We start from the raw sequence: 14,717 nt of genomic DNA, 5'->3' as shown, positions 1-14,717 counted from the left end.
AGTATATTTTGGAATGGAGTAGAAACAACAGAGTATTTTTTGGAATATACATTAGCGAGTGTCTTTTATGAAAATCTACTGGCTTTATTTACAAACTTTAAAATAATGAAAGCCCTATTTACCTAAATGCAGATTAAACCAAAGTTACATTTTCACAATAGCAGTGTTTTATTTGGATTACTTATATTTTAAAAATTAGCAAAGAAAATTGTAACAGATTTTAAATTTGGAAAAATATAAGAAAACTTAAATTGAGTAAGATTATACACAATACTTGAGCTGTAAACTGGGACTCAGACGTACTAAAACTAAATACGTACTGGTATAGCAAGCAAAATCACTTAAATTTCATTATTAAGTACATAACCTTTTATAATGTATGGTACTGTTTTGAGGAAAAACTTTGAAACCAGAGATATCTGATATTTCCCAGTCAGCTTTCATTTCATGAATGCAGCGTCAGACAGAAGCAGCTGCTTGTCGAGGTTGTATCGTTTCTCGGGATTTTGCTGTCATGGCGTTGTTAAAACAGAGTTGCTGTGTGACGGGTCGCTTTTCCACAAACCACTTAAGGTTGAGCCCCAGATCGATCTTACATGTAAGTGTCTGAGGAAACCTGAATATGTAAAAATTATTTAAACTGCTTTCTGTCCGCTAAGACAGAATTGGGGTCAGTGGGTCTGGAGCTAACATTAGCTAGCAGTCTTTATTTTGTAACTCCGCTGCTCTGCTGACAGCTTATTTATCAAAACAGACTCTGTCTGCTGTTCCTTAAACTTCTCATCTGGAGAATAATTTATGTTTGACTAATTGAGAGCTGACCGGAGTGACTTCTGGCTACAGGTGTACACAAGCTGTCTGAACACTTCACCCAAGTCCTCTGCAGACAGGGAGGACAGGAAGAAGGAGGTTCAGAGCCAGGACGGCCCCGGGCTGCAGGACTTCATATCTGGGGAACTCTCTGAGAAAAGCAAGTGGGCAGAATACAGAGGCAACCTGAAGAGACAGAAGGGGGAGAGGTACAGTGTCTCAAAACCACCTTGAACTTTTTCCACATTCGGTGGTGTTACAACAACATACTGGTATTTTATTGAGATTTTATGCGATAGACAAAAGCATCTGACTCATTAATGAAAAGCGGAAGGAAAATGACATACTGCTTTTCAATAAAAGACTTGTAAATGTAGTGGTTTGAACTGGATTTTATTCAAACAGATCAGAGCAGAGGAGGTCGATATAAATATATATCACAATCTAACACTTTAAAAGTATTTAAAGCACGTATCCTTTTTTAAAAATTATTTTGTTGTCAAAATAAAACTTTTCTCTTTAGTTAAAATTTGTTGCAGGTGCAACTTGGCAAAATGTGGAAAGATGGCGAATACTTTTGTAATTTACAGAGAACGTATGTTCATCATACTTCATCAACATCTAACTTTAAAGGAGACAGTTTAATTACTTAAATAGATATGCATGAAATTGATCATTTTCACAAATTAAAGTTTATCAGACACATGCATGTGAAAGGATCTTTATATCTGTGCTGTGCTGTTGTTAGGCTGAGGCTTCCTCCATGGCTGAAGACGGAGATCCCTATTGGAAAGAACTACAACAGGCTGAAGAACACACTGAGAGACCTCAACCTGCACACGGTCAGCAGCAGACTACCCACATGCTTCGACTCTAGAATAAAACCAAAGCATGAAACGTAGCAGGGAAACTTGTTGAAAATGTCTTCACAAGGATGCATCTGATTAACGTCACAGTGCAAATTCTGCCAAGATAGGAAACTGTTATTCCACCTTTTACTGAAACTATTAGATTTACACAGCAAAGACAGGTTTAAATAATCCTATGTGCGCTCTTCTTTTATAACAGTGTCTCTGTGTGTTTTCTCAGGTGTGTGAGGAGGCCAGGTGTCCAAACATTGGAGAATGTTGGGGTGGAGGAGAATATGCCACCGCTACTGCCACCATCATGGTGAGCCTCCATCGTCATGTTATAATGAAGGACGTTGACTTTTCTTTTTAATGCCTGAAGATACTTCTTATCATGAATGTATTAGTCCATTTATTATTAGTCCAGTTTAGGTGTCTATTTTTTCTTTTCACTGACACACACATTACTTTTCTTTCTGTCTGTTTGCTGGTAGCTGATGGGAGACACATGCACCCGGGGGTGCAGGTTCTGCTCGGTGAAGACGGCCCGTCAGCCGCCTCCTCTGGACCCAGATGAGCCTTACAACACAGCCAAGGCCATCGCAGCCTGGGGGCTGGACTACGTGGTTCTGACATCTGTTGACAGAGATGGTACAGTTTCTTCCCTCAGTGTGTCTGCACCACACCTGATGTTGAACCTTTACTGGTCATCACACCTATTAAGTCCTTACGTTTTCTGATCTAAACGTCCTCTGTTCTCAATTCTTTTAAGCTCGTTTGTAGAGTATATTTGTAAAAGGTTTCTAGAAAGTTACAGCAGAATTTTTTTGCAGTAATTGGGCTTTGAGTACAGAACCTGGGAAAAAAAACAGAGATTGATGGATGAACAGAATTTTAGACTTTAATTAATAATATTTTTTCCCTATACTTCTACAGACCATGAAAATACATAAATTCCATATACAATACAATTTAAATGTCTACAGATTTGCTAAACATACTTACAATGTGCTTTTTAATGATCAATCAGTTTTATTTCCTCTGTTTATTTACAGATATCGCTGATGGAGGAGCAGAACATTTTGCTAAAACGGTTACTAGCCTGAAGGAGAGGTAGATTTTTTTTTTCTTTAGATTTGTATCAGATGGATCTGCCATTAGATCTTTTTTAAATTTATTACATTTCATGAGTGCAAAGTTGACAAGCAAGCACTTTTGTCTTTTTCGTGCAGAAACTCTCACATCCTGGTCGAATGCCTGACCCCTGATTTCCGTGGCGACCTGTCAGCGGTGGAGAAGATCGCCCTGTCAGGGCTAGACGTTTACGCTCACAACGTGGAGACGGTGCGGGAACTGCAACGGTATGCACACTGGATAGCTCTGTAATTTACTATTTCATAATGTTAAACTTGTGGGTATTATCACAAAAAGAATTAGCTGATTAGAGGATAATCAAACAGTTTGTTGAGGTTTAGTATGAGCTACATGAATTTATATTTTTTTCTATACCAATCTGAAACATTACAATAAACCATTCTGGCCGTTAGGCATGTCAGAACAACAAATTTTGCTGGATGATAAATTGGCCCTCTAATTATTGCGATAACTGGTCATATTGTTGTTTAAGACCATTTTCAAGTAATATTGATAAATGGCATAATAGTTCAATATCAATATTCGAAATAAAACACAACAACCAAAAACAATAAATTAAACAGAAATAAAAACCAATGATGAAAATAAAACAGACTAAAATGTCTCTGTGAACAAAATTGCTCTTCAAAATATTTTTACCATCAGAATGGAAATTATCAAGCTCGTTTTATGCAATATGACAGCCTTACTGTCCTTTTGCCTTTTGTATGAGTCGAAAATATGATTACAGTGAAATGGAAGACTGCAGAAACATCTTGTGTTAAACTCAGATCTCTGCTAGCTAACACAGCCTGACCACCAGGTGGCGCCAGAGGCATTCCTCAGCCTGAAACATTTCTCCACCATCCGCCGCAGGTATGTTCGGGACCCCCGAGCGAACTTCGACCAATCCCTGACTGTCCTGAAACACGCCAAGCAGGTCAAACCCGGCGTCCTCACTAAGACCTCCATCATGCTGGGACTGGGCGAGAGCGACCAGCAGATAGTCAACACTCTGACCGGTCTGTGGCAGCTGCAGATAAACACACGCAGGTCTGTGTAAGCACTTGTCTGACTGCTGCTGTGGTGATGTTGCAGAGCTGAGAGAGGCAGGAGTGGACTGTCTAACCCTCGGTCAGTACATGCAGCCCACAAAGCGCCACCTAAAGGTGAGTCCTCCGCACTGCAGAAGCAGTCCGGTCAGATTTATTGTTTGCGGATGGATGCACATTTATGAGGACGTGCGGTCGGGTTTAGGTGGAGGAATACATCCCCCCTGAAAAGTTTGCCCACTGGGAGAAAGTCGGGAACGAGATGGGATTTGTGTACACAGCCAGCGGGCCTCTGGTTCGATCCTCCTACAAAGCAGGTGAGCTGAATTATTAATGCTGCAAAAATATGAAGGGAAATGAACTTAAGTGCAGAACTGTTCAGATTAGATTTATTTGAGAATAAATTTGGAAGTGGTAGATTTCTCTGCATGGCTCTGCCTGCTTGTAATATCATTTTTTTTAAAGAACAAGTGAGGTCTGTTTTTTTGTGTGCATGTTTTCCTTTGTGTGTGCTGTAATTTGAGATTTAATTGTCTGGAGGTTCAGTTTGGCTGAGATCTTAGATCAGACCAGCTTGTTTTTCGTTCCCAGAGAGCTGCAATATGAGCAGCATTCAGGGTATCTTCATTTGACCTGGAGTAACCCTACAAATGGAGATAGTTGCGCAACAAAACGGCTTATCAACAGTTGTTTTTACGACTAATAATACAATACGCTTTGCCTTGTAAAATGTTCAAACCACTTGGACTTTTTTACAGTTTGCCTCACTATAGTACCAAACTTTAACGTGTACCATACTGTATTGAGATTTGATTTGAAACACACAAAGTAGTTTCAACGTGAAAGTTAAAGGACATTTAGAAAATATTGGCCATCTTTTATACATATTTTTAAAGGTTTTGTTAGCTCTGGTGGCCTTTATTTGAAAGTAGTTCAACAGGAAAGAGGGTAATGAGAGAGGGGGAAGACGTGCGGCAAATGTCACCAGGCCGGGAATCGAACCTGCGACCACCACCATGAGGACCAAGGCCTCAATACGTGCTTTGACCCTGCACTACCACAGCACCCTGCCATCATTTATATTTAGCTTCTTTTACTCTGACACATCTAAATTATATGCAGCGGTAGAAAAACAAACACTCCACATCAGCCTTTTGATTTAAAGGAGCCACTTCTGCTTCATTGCTATAAAACTAAAGTTTGTCTAGAGCTTCAAAGTATCTTACAAATGTGGACTGAAATACTTTTATTTTGAAAAGACAAAATTTAATTAAAAATTAATTTCTAATTTCAGATTTTAGAACAAAACAAATCAAATGTTTACAGAGGGAATAATTATTTCGTAGAGCAGGGTAAGTCCCTTCCATACATATAAAAAATATAGGTAGCAAACTAAAAATGATTACATTAAATTCTATTTTAAAAGCCTTGTTGCATTGGTGTGTTCCTAATGTAGATACTCTCCCCTTTATTGCATAAAACCCCTACAGAAAAACTGTAAAAACCACCACTTATTATTCCCTTTATAATTACACAATACTTCTTAGAGTGTGTGGTTTCATAAGAGCCACATGTGGCTCTGGAGCTGCAGGTTACAGACCCCTGCCTTAGAGCAAAGATTAGGAGCCGAGTTAATCTCCTTGGCTAATCTTTAGTCATTTGAAGCTCAGAGGAGGTTTGGGGGAAACGAGCCTCCATATCTGAACAGTTCAAGTAATAAAGCAGAAAATTAAAGACTATTTTCCCTCCTAACAGGTGAATTCTTCTTGAAGAATCTGCTGAAGAAGAGAAAAGCAGAAATCACTAGAACAGAACAAGAAGCTTCTTGAAGCAGCTCTTGCTTTTTTTTTTTCCCTCCTACTAATCGCACTAACAGTCTGTAACGCATCACAACTATCCATTGTTTTCAGCAGGAAAATCATTAGAACCAAGTAAAACAGAGACCGGGAGGCGTTCAACTTTAGCTGACTTGCATCAAAAAGCGTTTATTTTTGTCAGGATGCTAGTTTTCCGTCTCCACCTGTAGCTGCCCTGAAGGTCTGGCTTTTGTTAAAATGATAAAAGGGAATCAGATGAGACTCGTGGCCATCTGGGAGCAGAAGCTGCACTTTTCAATCACCTTCTCTAGCCTCCATAAACCTCATTGTAATGTGTGAAACAAACGTCTAAAATGTTGTGTCTGCATGTCTATTTTGAGGAAGCTCACACATGAGATTTAAGCTTAAAAAGACAGATTTATTGAAGAAAAGTATATCTGTATGTAAAGATTTACATTACAAATCTTCAGTACAAATTACAGACTCACATTTTATTGCATTGGCCCTTCAGGTGAACATCCTGACACGGAAGATTAACATACAGCAACATGATTTATAAAAAATAGTTTTTGTTTTTTTTTTAAAATTATATAAAACTGTATTTAAGAACAGTACTTAATTATATAGTAAATTATATAAGAAAGGACTTGTGTTTATAGTGTTTCTATAAAAAAACAGGTCATCTGATGTGTGTGAGAGAAATACTGTTCTGGGTGTGATGTAAAGTTGTTGTTGCATATGGAATGATTTAATATAAAAAAAATATTTGATCTGTAGCCACTTTCAGTCGTCCGTCCAGGTAGCAGAGAAGCTGCAGGCCTGCTGTGTGGCCAGCAGGGGGCAGGACACTACTCGGGCCTCTCTGCTGTTGAAATGAAAAGGAAGCAGGAGGAAAGTTGCCTGCTGCTGGGGGGAGAATCCAGCTTTAGGCTTTTGCCTTCTTGGTTGGAGGCTCAGTAGAAGCGGTGCGAGAACCAACAATCGCAGGGGTGTAAGGGATTCGAGCAGAAGTCACTTTCTTTCCAATGGTCTCGATCTGCAACCAGAGAGGCGAAGTTAGCCGTTTATCTGCAGAACTATTGCACCTTATTGGAAAAGGTGAAAGGAAACCAATAAAGAGCTTTCTAGTTTGTTTCTAAGTAAAAATCTGTATTTGTTTGTGATCAACTCCCCTGAGTTAGCATTATATATAACCTCCAGTCACAAGCTGCAAGTATTTTAGGGTACGTCTCCAATATTGTGATAGACACATAATCGATGTCAATACAGAATACGTCTGATAAAATATTCAATCATTTCAACCAACTCCGATCCGGAACCGCACAGCATTCTGGGGGATGTAGGCAGAGGAAAGACTTTAGCCGCTGAACCTCTCAGAGCCAGCTAAGCAAGGTGGGTGGGATCAACTGACTCATTCTTTGGTTACCTGGCAACAGCCTGTTGAGTAACCCAAGTTTTATGTAACTGCTTAAAAGAAATAAATAAAAAAAATAGCACAAAAAGACAAAATAAGCACAACAGCTCAAAGGAGACTGGGTAAAACTAGAAAGGTTGCATCGCAAGTTCGGCAGTGTTTCAGATATTTAAAACAAAAACTAATCAATAATTATTGACACAGCCATATTGCCTAGTCCAAGACTGAAAATTGCAAAAACCATACACTTATGAATTTTATTTTATTTTTTTAAAAAAGGACTAAAACCACTGATCAGTTTTCAATCTACTTCAAAAATAAGTTCAACATTTTTAAGGCTCACCAAGTAGAATCCAATGAAATAACATGACAAAATACGTAGCTGTACGTCCGCTCACCTGAAAGCCGATGCTCTGCAGCTCGGCGTGGAGGTGGTCAAGCACTCTGCGGCCGTCGAATATGAATGCCGGCTTCAGCATCTTCTTGTAAATCTTCTCGTAATCCAGTTCCTGTAGAGGCGTCAAAACGACATCATGAGGTCCCAAGTGAACGGTTGCTAAGGAAGAAGAAATGTGTACGAAGGGTAAGTATGATCGTGACCCTAAACATGTCCCACTCGGTGCAGATGACCAACGCATGAGCGCTCTGGCAGGCCTCATAAGGGTCTGACGTTACAGTCACCAGCTCAGACACTGAGAAAAGAAAAAGAGAGGGATTTATTATGCTTAACCGGACTAAATCACAACTTCAGAAAACAGATATTTATCCTTGTTAAATAATTATTAAACAGTCCAGCCACAATGTTTCAGTTTTCACTGTAAATCTCTTAAATAACATGACCTTTATTCGCAATAAATTCAAGCACTTTTGGATTTCAAAGGTAAGTTTTCAGCACCAGACTTTCACAATAAAAACTATACAAATGAACATCACCTATTACTGTTAATTTTTTGTAATAATATTCTACATAGTAGGGACAAAATAGATTAAAATGACAAAATTTGATGTTTTGAAAATTTTCTCACACACTCTAAAGACCTGATTGGTCAGAGAACAAAACAAACTCAACTAAAAACATCCTCCAGTTTCAATAACTAACATTTAAAATCAAAACTACCTTTATTTCAATCAAACAGATCAATACCTCATTAGGAATAATAAATATTGAAACAAACTGTTTTAAGGCAAACGACCTACTTTCTCAAACACAATATAAATAATCACTTCCTATAAGGAGTTTTCTCCTGAAAGTTTATTACAACTTTGTTAGAAAACATTATTTTGAATTTCAAGGACTTTATGCAGAAATCAAGCACTTTCCAAACCTTGAAAGCACCTTTTTTGAAATTCAAGCGATTTCAAGCACCCATACGAACCCTGAACACATAAAGAAAAGTTTAAAACCACAATTCATTTCAGATGTTTTATAAAGCTTTCAATGGGAAGCAGAAACAACAATTAACCTGAAAGGTGATTCTAGAGAAATCATTCATATTCATTCAACCTGTGTGTCAGTTTAAAAGGCCTTTCCCAAACATTGATCATGATTTAAAATTCACTAAACAAAGCAAAAGCTCCGAGTATCTCAAAGCACGAGTTCAAACAAGGCTACTCGAGTTGAGTGTTTATTAATCGTTAACAGTAAATCACACAGTGCTGCAGGTCCAACATAGTAATGAACTCGCTCGCTCTCTCTCTCTCTCGCTCGCTCTCTCACCTCTTTCTGGGTTGTCCTCTGAGATGCTGGGCTGGGACAGGTCATAAATGATTTGCTGCTTAAGAACCTTGGGGTCATAGATAAACAGCTTGGCCCCCTCATCCATCAGATACTTTGATATGTAGATGCTGGATGACTCCCTGGAGTTGTAACACACACACACACGTCAACAGTGGTTAGAGGGGTGAAGTTCGCTGCAGTGAGCTTTGGCAAGCTTCCAAGTGGAGGAAAAGGATCAGCACTGACTGGCTATGCTAATAGCAATGAATGAAAGCTTTAGGCTTTCTCTGCTGTGCCTGGGTCAAGTTCGCACTTGCAAAACAAGTCAAACCAGTCGATAAACTCAAGAAGGCGAGGAGAGACTGACCTGGTGTCGCCTGTGTCTTTTTTGAAAGAGAACCCCAGCAGAGCGATCTTTTTGCCGGTGACGGTGTTGAAGAGGCAGTCGATGATCCGACACGCGAACCGTCGTCTTTGGTACTCGTTCATGTCTATCACCTGAGAGGAATCGTGTTCAGAATAATAAAGACGAAACAGACCCAGAGAACTAAACCCTCCGTTTACAGAGGTGCAGTTCCCACCTGCTGCCAGTAGGACGCCACCTCTGGCAGATTGAGGGCCTCGCACAGATACACCAGGTTGAGCACATCTTTCTGGAAGCAGCTCCCACCGAAACCTGAACAGGGCATCAACGAAAGCTTGTGGGTTAAAAAATAAAACGCCAACTTCTAAAGCTGCCCTGTTTATTGTTTGGGATAATAGCAGTAAATGTAATTTAGGATTGTCCTGATTCACAGACACGCATATTGCGCCTTTAAAGGTTTTGCTGCGATTCTTACCAACGCTGGCTTTGAGGAACTTGCTGCCAATCCTCTGGTCCATCCCGATGGCCTTGGCCACTTCCTCCACGTCGGCTCCTGTGGCCTCACACAGAGCGCTGATGCTGTTGATGCTGCTGATTCTCTGGGCCAGGAAAGCATTGGCTGCCTGCAAATCCAAAACGCAACCAGATTTTTCTTTCAACATTCTGCCAAAAAACATAAAAACAAAAATATTTTTATTCCTTCTCATCACAAAAAAATAAAATAAAATAAAAGTTGGAATTGCAACTTTGGATGTCCTTTATTTTTCATTTATTAAAATTATTTGACTTTTGATAGAGCGGCGCAGTACATCAAATTCTAGTCGGTATGTCGGTATGTGTGCAAGGTCACAATTTCAACGGAGTGTTTTCAATATTTGAAGAGCCGTGGATTCACGTTCCGCATGCCGATAAAATGTTGGACCTCATGAATGAATTTTCACTGATGTGGATCTTAGATTCAGAGATGCTGAAGCGTGAGGGAAAAGTAGGTTTAGTGCGACTCATATTAACCTCGCAATATTCAACGATGATGTCGCAATTCAGTATTTTCCTAACAGACTTAAGTAATTGGGGGGGGGTTTCTGAGCTTCACACAATAAAATGAGAATTTTTTTCTCCTCTGACATTGAAGTGTTGATTTAGGCTAACAACAGAATTTTAAACTGAAGGTTTAATAAAATAACATTGAAGAAATTACTATAGCGCCCTGCGACAGACTGGCGACCCGTCCAGGGTGTACCCTGCCTCTCGCCCGGATCGCTAGCTGGAGATAGGCACCAGGACCCCTCCCGACCCCACTAAGGGACAAGGGTGTAGAGAAAATGAATGGATGGAAATTACTATAGCTTTTCTGATTACAAAAAGTCATTAATGTACTGTAAATCATAAGGAGAAGGTATTTTTTGGTGCACTACAAATAGGTTTGCATTTGTAGCACATCTGTACTAAAGTCTGATTTAGGACTGGAATTGGTTTGGTTTGAACTGAATTAGACCAGCTTCTGTTCTAAAGTGCATTGAGATTACATTCGTGGTAATTAAAGTAAACATGAACTGCATCAAACACAATTTCTGAGTAAATGGTTTTGGGATAAACCACCAGTATCCATGTGGTCCACTCACCAGTTTGGAGAGCTCAGACGACCAGGTGTTCGTAGTGATGATTCTGGATTTGGGCACCCAGTGTTCGTACACAGCACAAAGCGCTTTGATCGCCCTCTGACCCTCCGGTGTCTCATCGCCACCGATCAGGACGCGGTCGGGCTCCTTGAGATCCCGCACTGCCGTTCCCTCCGCGAGGAACTCCGGGTTGGACAGCACCTAAAACGACCCGCTCACCCTCAGAAGCAAGAAACCCGGACGCCACAGAGTTGTGTGTGAAAGTACACACCTGCAGGTTCAGGCTGGGTTTGGTGTTGGCGTCAAATATCCGTCTGATGCTCTCGGCGGCTCGCACGGGGACGGTGCTCTTCTCCGTGACGATCTTGTAGCCGTCGGAGACCTCTACGATCTGCCGAGCGCACGACTCGATGAACTTGAGGTCGGCGGCGCGACCCTTCCCCATTCCATAGGTTTTGGTTGGGGTGTTGACCTGCCGAGGCGACGCAGTTATGATGCAAGCCGATTAAACAGAAGGAAATCTTACTCGCGCCGAGACTGCGTGACTCACAGAGATGAAGACGAGGTCGGCATCCTTGATGGCTGAGGGAATGTCTGTGGAGAAGAACAAGTTTTTCCCTCTGCATGATTCAACCACTTCTTTCAGTCCTGGCTGAAACGAGAGGAAGCGGAGGGTTCAGTTAGTGCAAGTGCAAAGGGCGGGGGGAAGTGTTTCACAAAACACACGAGAAGTTCATGCTGACCACTACTAGTCATGATGATGTAATAGTGTGCGGTCGGGTTTGACGCAGGGAAATTGCAAAACAGTCTGGAACTAATTAACGGCTCACAAAGAGACGGAGCCAAGATTTTACAGAAACACGGACTGCAGCAGTGACCAAATCTTTCTGAGTCAACCCTCTTCAGAGATGAGGTGTGGCTTCAAAGAATAAAGAAAAAAGAAAAGAAAAAAAGTGAAGCTGAACTTTCATGTCAACCCTGTATCAGCCACACATTAGTGCAAAGCATGTCAAAGGTGAGAAAGTGTTAATAAACTGTGAGCTGCTGCTTTCTGACCAACTTCAACCATAAAACTTAATTAATCCTCGTCTGAAAAACGCTGATATCCTCCTACCTCGTAAATGGGCAGAGTGTCTGAGTTCCAGGCTTTAATGCGCGTCTCGTTGACGTCCACGACGGTCACCGTGATCTCCGGGCACATCTGAGCGATTACGCTGCATGTTGGGCCTCCTACGTACCCGGCTCCGATGCAACAGATCCGTTTGATCTCAAACATCTGTCAAAGACGCACCCACAAAGGAATCGTACGGAAAGTGCATGAGAAATATATGCTTTCCTCACAGCGGAAAAAATCAAGGCTGTATGTCTTAGCTGTTACTATTTAAAGAAATGTTTTGTTCTGCAGGAAAGAAGAACAACCAATGTGATTACAGACACCAGCAGAGTAATGTAAACATCAGAGAGGTTTCTGACAAGCCGGAACCAGACACCACTTTAAATGTGGGATTAAACACTTTTATACAATGAAGCAGAATACAGTAAATCAGTATCACGTGAAAAAAAACTGTGATAACTGAGATCCACTAATCAATTGGTCGAAGATTGAAATAGAACAATTTTCCCTCCATTATTATTAGTAATAAATAAAGAGGTTAGATTCATAACTGCCAACAAATGGGTTTTTTATTTTATTTTCTGTTAAATTAGAAACCGTAACATCTATCAATAAAGCTGCTGAATATGTTTTGCCTTTAATGTTATATAGTCCTTCGACATAGAACAAATTTCCATTCATTAAATTAATCAAAACTGGGAACTTCCACCATTTTAATAGATAAAACACAAACTGAAAAGCCTGATTGGAGCATCTTCAATTAGTAGTATTTCATATATTTCAAAGCCAATGTGGATAAATTCTCATTTTAGATCTTGCGTTTGTTGGGAAATGTTTCATGTTTTGAGGTATCTTTATAAAATTTAACTAGTAATGATCAAATATAGAGCGATACTAATTTTCTCTTCATGTTTTCTGGTGATAGCCAGATTAAACACTGAAAAAAAAAAAATAAAAAAAAAAATAAAATATATATATATATACATATATATATGTATTTTTAGTCTTCTTAGTTGCTAAATGCATCAAAACTAAAATAGCACATTTTAATAAATAAATGCATCAACAAAAAAGCTTGTAGTATGATGTACATGTTGAATTTACTAGGAAAAAAAACAGACAAAACTCGTAAAAAGTTAACACATCCCGTGATTCATTCATTTGTAAAATCTGATCATTCCATTTTCTTTTAAACTTAAAATGATCTGTTACATATCTTGAATCCCATTTAATCTTTTTGGTGTATACTGTCGAAAAAGTGGAATTGGTAAAACAGTCAGGAAAAGCCTGATTGGTGCATCTCTACTAGTCATAACAGTGTAAGTAAATTTAAGAGTGGATAGTTTCCAATTTTCCTGCAAATGGTGGATGTTTTAAATAGGAGCAACCTGTTTTTCGGAATCAATTTAAAAATAATTTCTTCCTGCTATGTGCCACATGAAACTGCATCTTTAAATAAACAGAAACAACTGAAAAGTAAAGATGAAGTGCAAATAAACAGTCCAGGTTTGTTAATGGAGTCAGTTTTAAATCCCCCTGAAAAATAAGTTGTTGAGCAGCCCTGCAGTGAGTTACCAGCCGGACCATCACAGCCTGGGAGGAAATAAAGACGCTTTTATCATCACAGCGAAGCCACGTCTGCCACTGGAGGAGAAAAAGAGACTCCTTTCATCCGACACACCTTAGAGATTTATCTCGACATCTGCCTTTCTGTGAAAAGCTCACAGTCTGCAGAGGACAGTCGCACATTACAAGAATAAACTAATTCACTTCTTCTCTAAATACGCAGGGTGTGCGATTTAAACCCCCCAGCAGCCGTGAATGAATTAACCAATAGGGCTAGCTAGCGGAACCCAGCTAACAGATCCTTACCTCTGCCAGCTCGGTAATCTGTTAACTTCAGCACTGCGGAGGTTCAGCTCGGTTCCCTGGCAGATGAGTCTCCGGGTCCAAACAGCCGCGAGTTCCGGTTCTCCGGTTCTGTTTGATTCGACAAAGGTTCGTAAAGCTGGACTGAAGCAGCGGGATGCGGGAGATATGAGTGGAGCGGAGTTCCTGTGGTAACTTTCTGAACTACAGCCTGAAGTTGAAGTGAGCGGAGGGAGGTTCCTCAGCCTCCTCACTCACCACTCCCCTGCGCTCCTGGAAAAGCCTTCCGGAGGGGGGTTTTCAAAGTAAAAGCACGAATTTTTCACATTTAAAGAAACCATTGTATTTATTGAACATTTTCAAAATGATAACAGTCCGATAGAATGCATATAAATTATTTCACAATTATATTGAAGGAGGCTCATTTCTCACCTATTTGGACATAACAGCCTTATGGACACATCTTGTTTTTGTTTTTTTTTACTAGGGGTGGACATTTATTGTATCGTATGGTTTATAATTTATTGTGCTACATTTATTTTAAGAACTTTGATTTATCATTGTCACTATAAATTCCAGTTAATGACGTTTGAAATCCCCCAACACTGTCTGTATTTTCATTTTTACTATTTTCTACACTGTTTGTTCAATGCAAGTATTAATGAATGTCAATAAATTTGAAAATTTGATTAAATGCAGTTACTGAGTGATACAAATCCCAGTTTTATGTGATTGGTGTCCTAAAGAGCAGTATTTGTGGAGCAAGGATTGTAGTCAGTCACACCTATAAATAGTTCTTGTCACCACTTTTATCAGGATCACAATAGTTCGACAAAATATCACCCATCCCTCTTTGTTAACTTACAACTACAGTGTAGTACAGTGTAGTTTAACTCATATTTTATTTTATCTACTACCAACATGTGCTACAGCATAATTGTTGTGTTGAAAAAAGGGAT

General features: G+C 39.8%; 2 protein-coding genes across 2 annotated transcripts; one reads left to right on the top strand and one right to left on the bottom strand.

Moving 5' to 3' along the window:
- The first annotated feature begins 479 nt into the window (after positions 1 to 479).
- Positions 480 to 6,307, top strand: lias (lipoic acid synthetase). The gene is made up of 11 exons (XM_015032358.1): positions 480 to 598; positions 844 to 1,019; positions 1,559 to 1,652; positions 1,900 to 1,980; positions 2,153 to 2,309; positions 2,714 to 2,771; positions 2,891 to 3,019; positions 3,669 to 3,814; positions 3,891 to 3,961; positions 4,050 to 4,161; positions 5,600 to 6,307. Exons 1-11 carry the CDS (start codon positions 515 to 517, stop codon positions 5,671 to 5,673), a joined length of 1,182 nt encoding a protein of 393 aa, XP_014887844.1. The 5' UTR covers positions 480 to 514; the 3' UTR covers positions 5,674 to 6,307.
- Positions 6,308 to 6,538: 231 nt separating this feature from the next.
- On the bottom strand, positions 6,539 to 14,021 carry ugdh (UDP-glucose 6-dehydrogenase). The gene is made up of 12 exons (XM_015032357.1): positions 13,762 to 14,021; positions 11,890 to 12,051; positions 11,326 to 11,427; positions 11,047 to 11,247; positions 10,779 to 10,976; positions 9,632 to 9,779; positions 9,374 to 9,468; positions 9,160 to 9,290; positions 8,793 to 8,932; positions 7,676 to 7,767; positions 7,474 to 7,584; positions 6,539 to 6,697 (listed from the first exon to the last, which is right to left on the bottom strand). The coding sequence occupies exons 2-12, from the start codon at positions 12,049 to 12,051 to the stop codon at positions 6,587 to 6,589; spliced, it is 1,491 nt and encodes a 496-aa protein (XP_014887843.1). The 5' UTR covers positions 13,762 to 14,021; the 3' UTR covers positions 6,539 to 6,586.
- Positions 14,022 to 14,717: the final 696 nt, after the last annotated feature.

Source organism: Poecilia latipinna, unplaced genomic scaffold, assembly GCF_001443285.1.
Source record: "Poecilia latipinna isolate Pla-1442-1.1 unplaced genomic scaffold, P_latipinna-1.0 Scaffold237, whole genome shotgun sequence".
Classification (NCBI taxonomy): Eukaryota; Metazoa; Chordata; class Actinopteri; order Cyprinodontiformes; family Poeciliidae; genus Poecilia; species Poecilia latipinna.
Note: the sequence above shows the minus strand (reverse complement) of the source record. Positions and strands in the feature narration are given on the sequence as shown.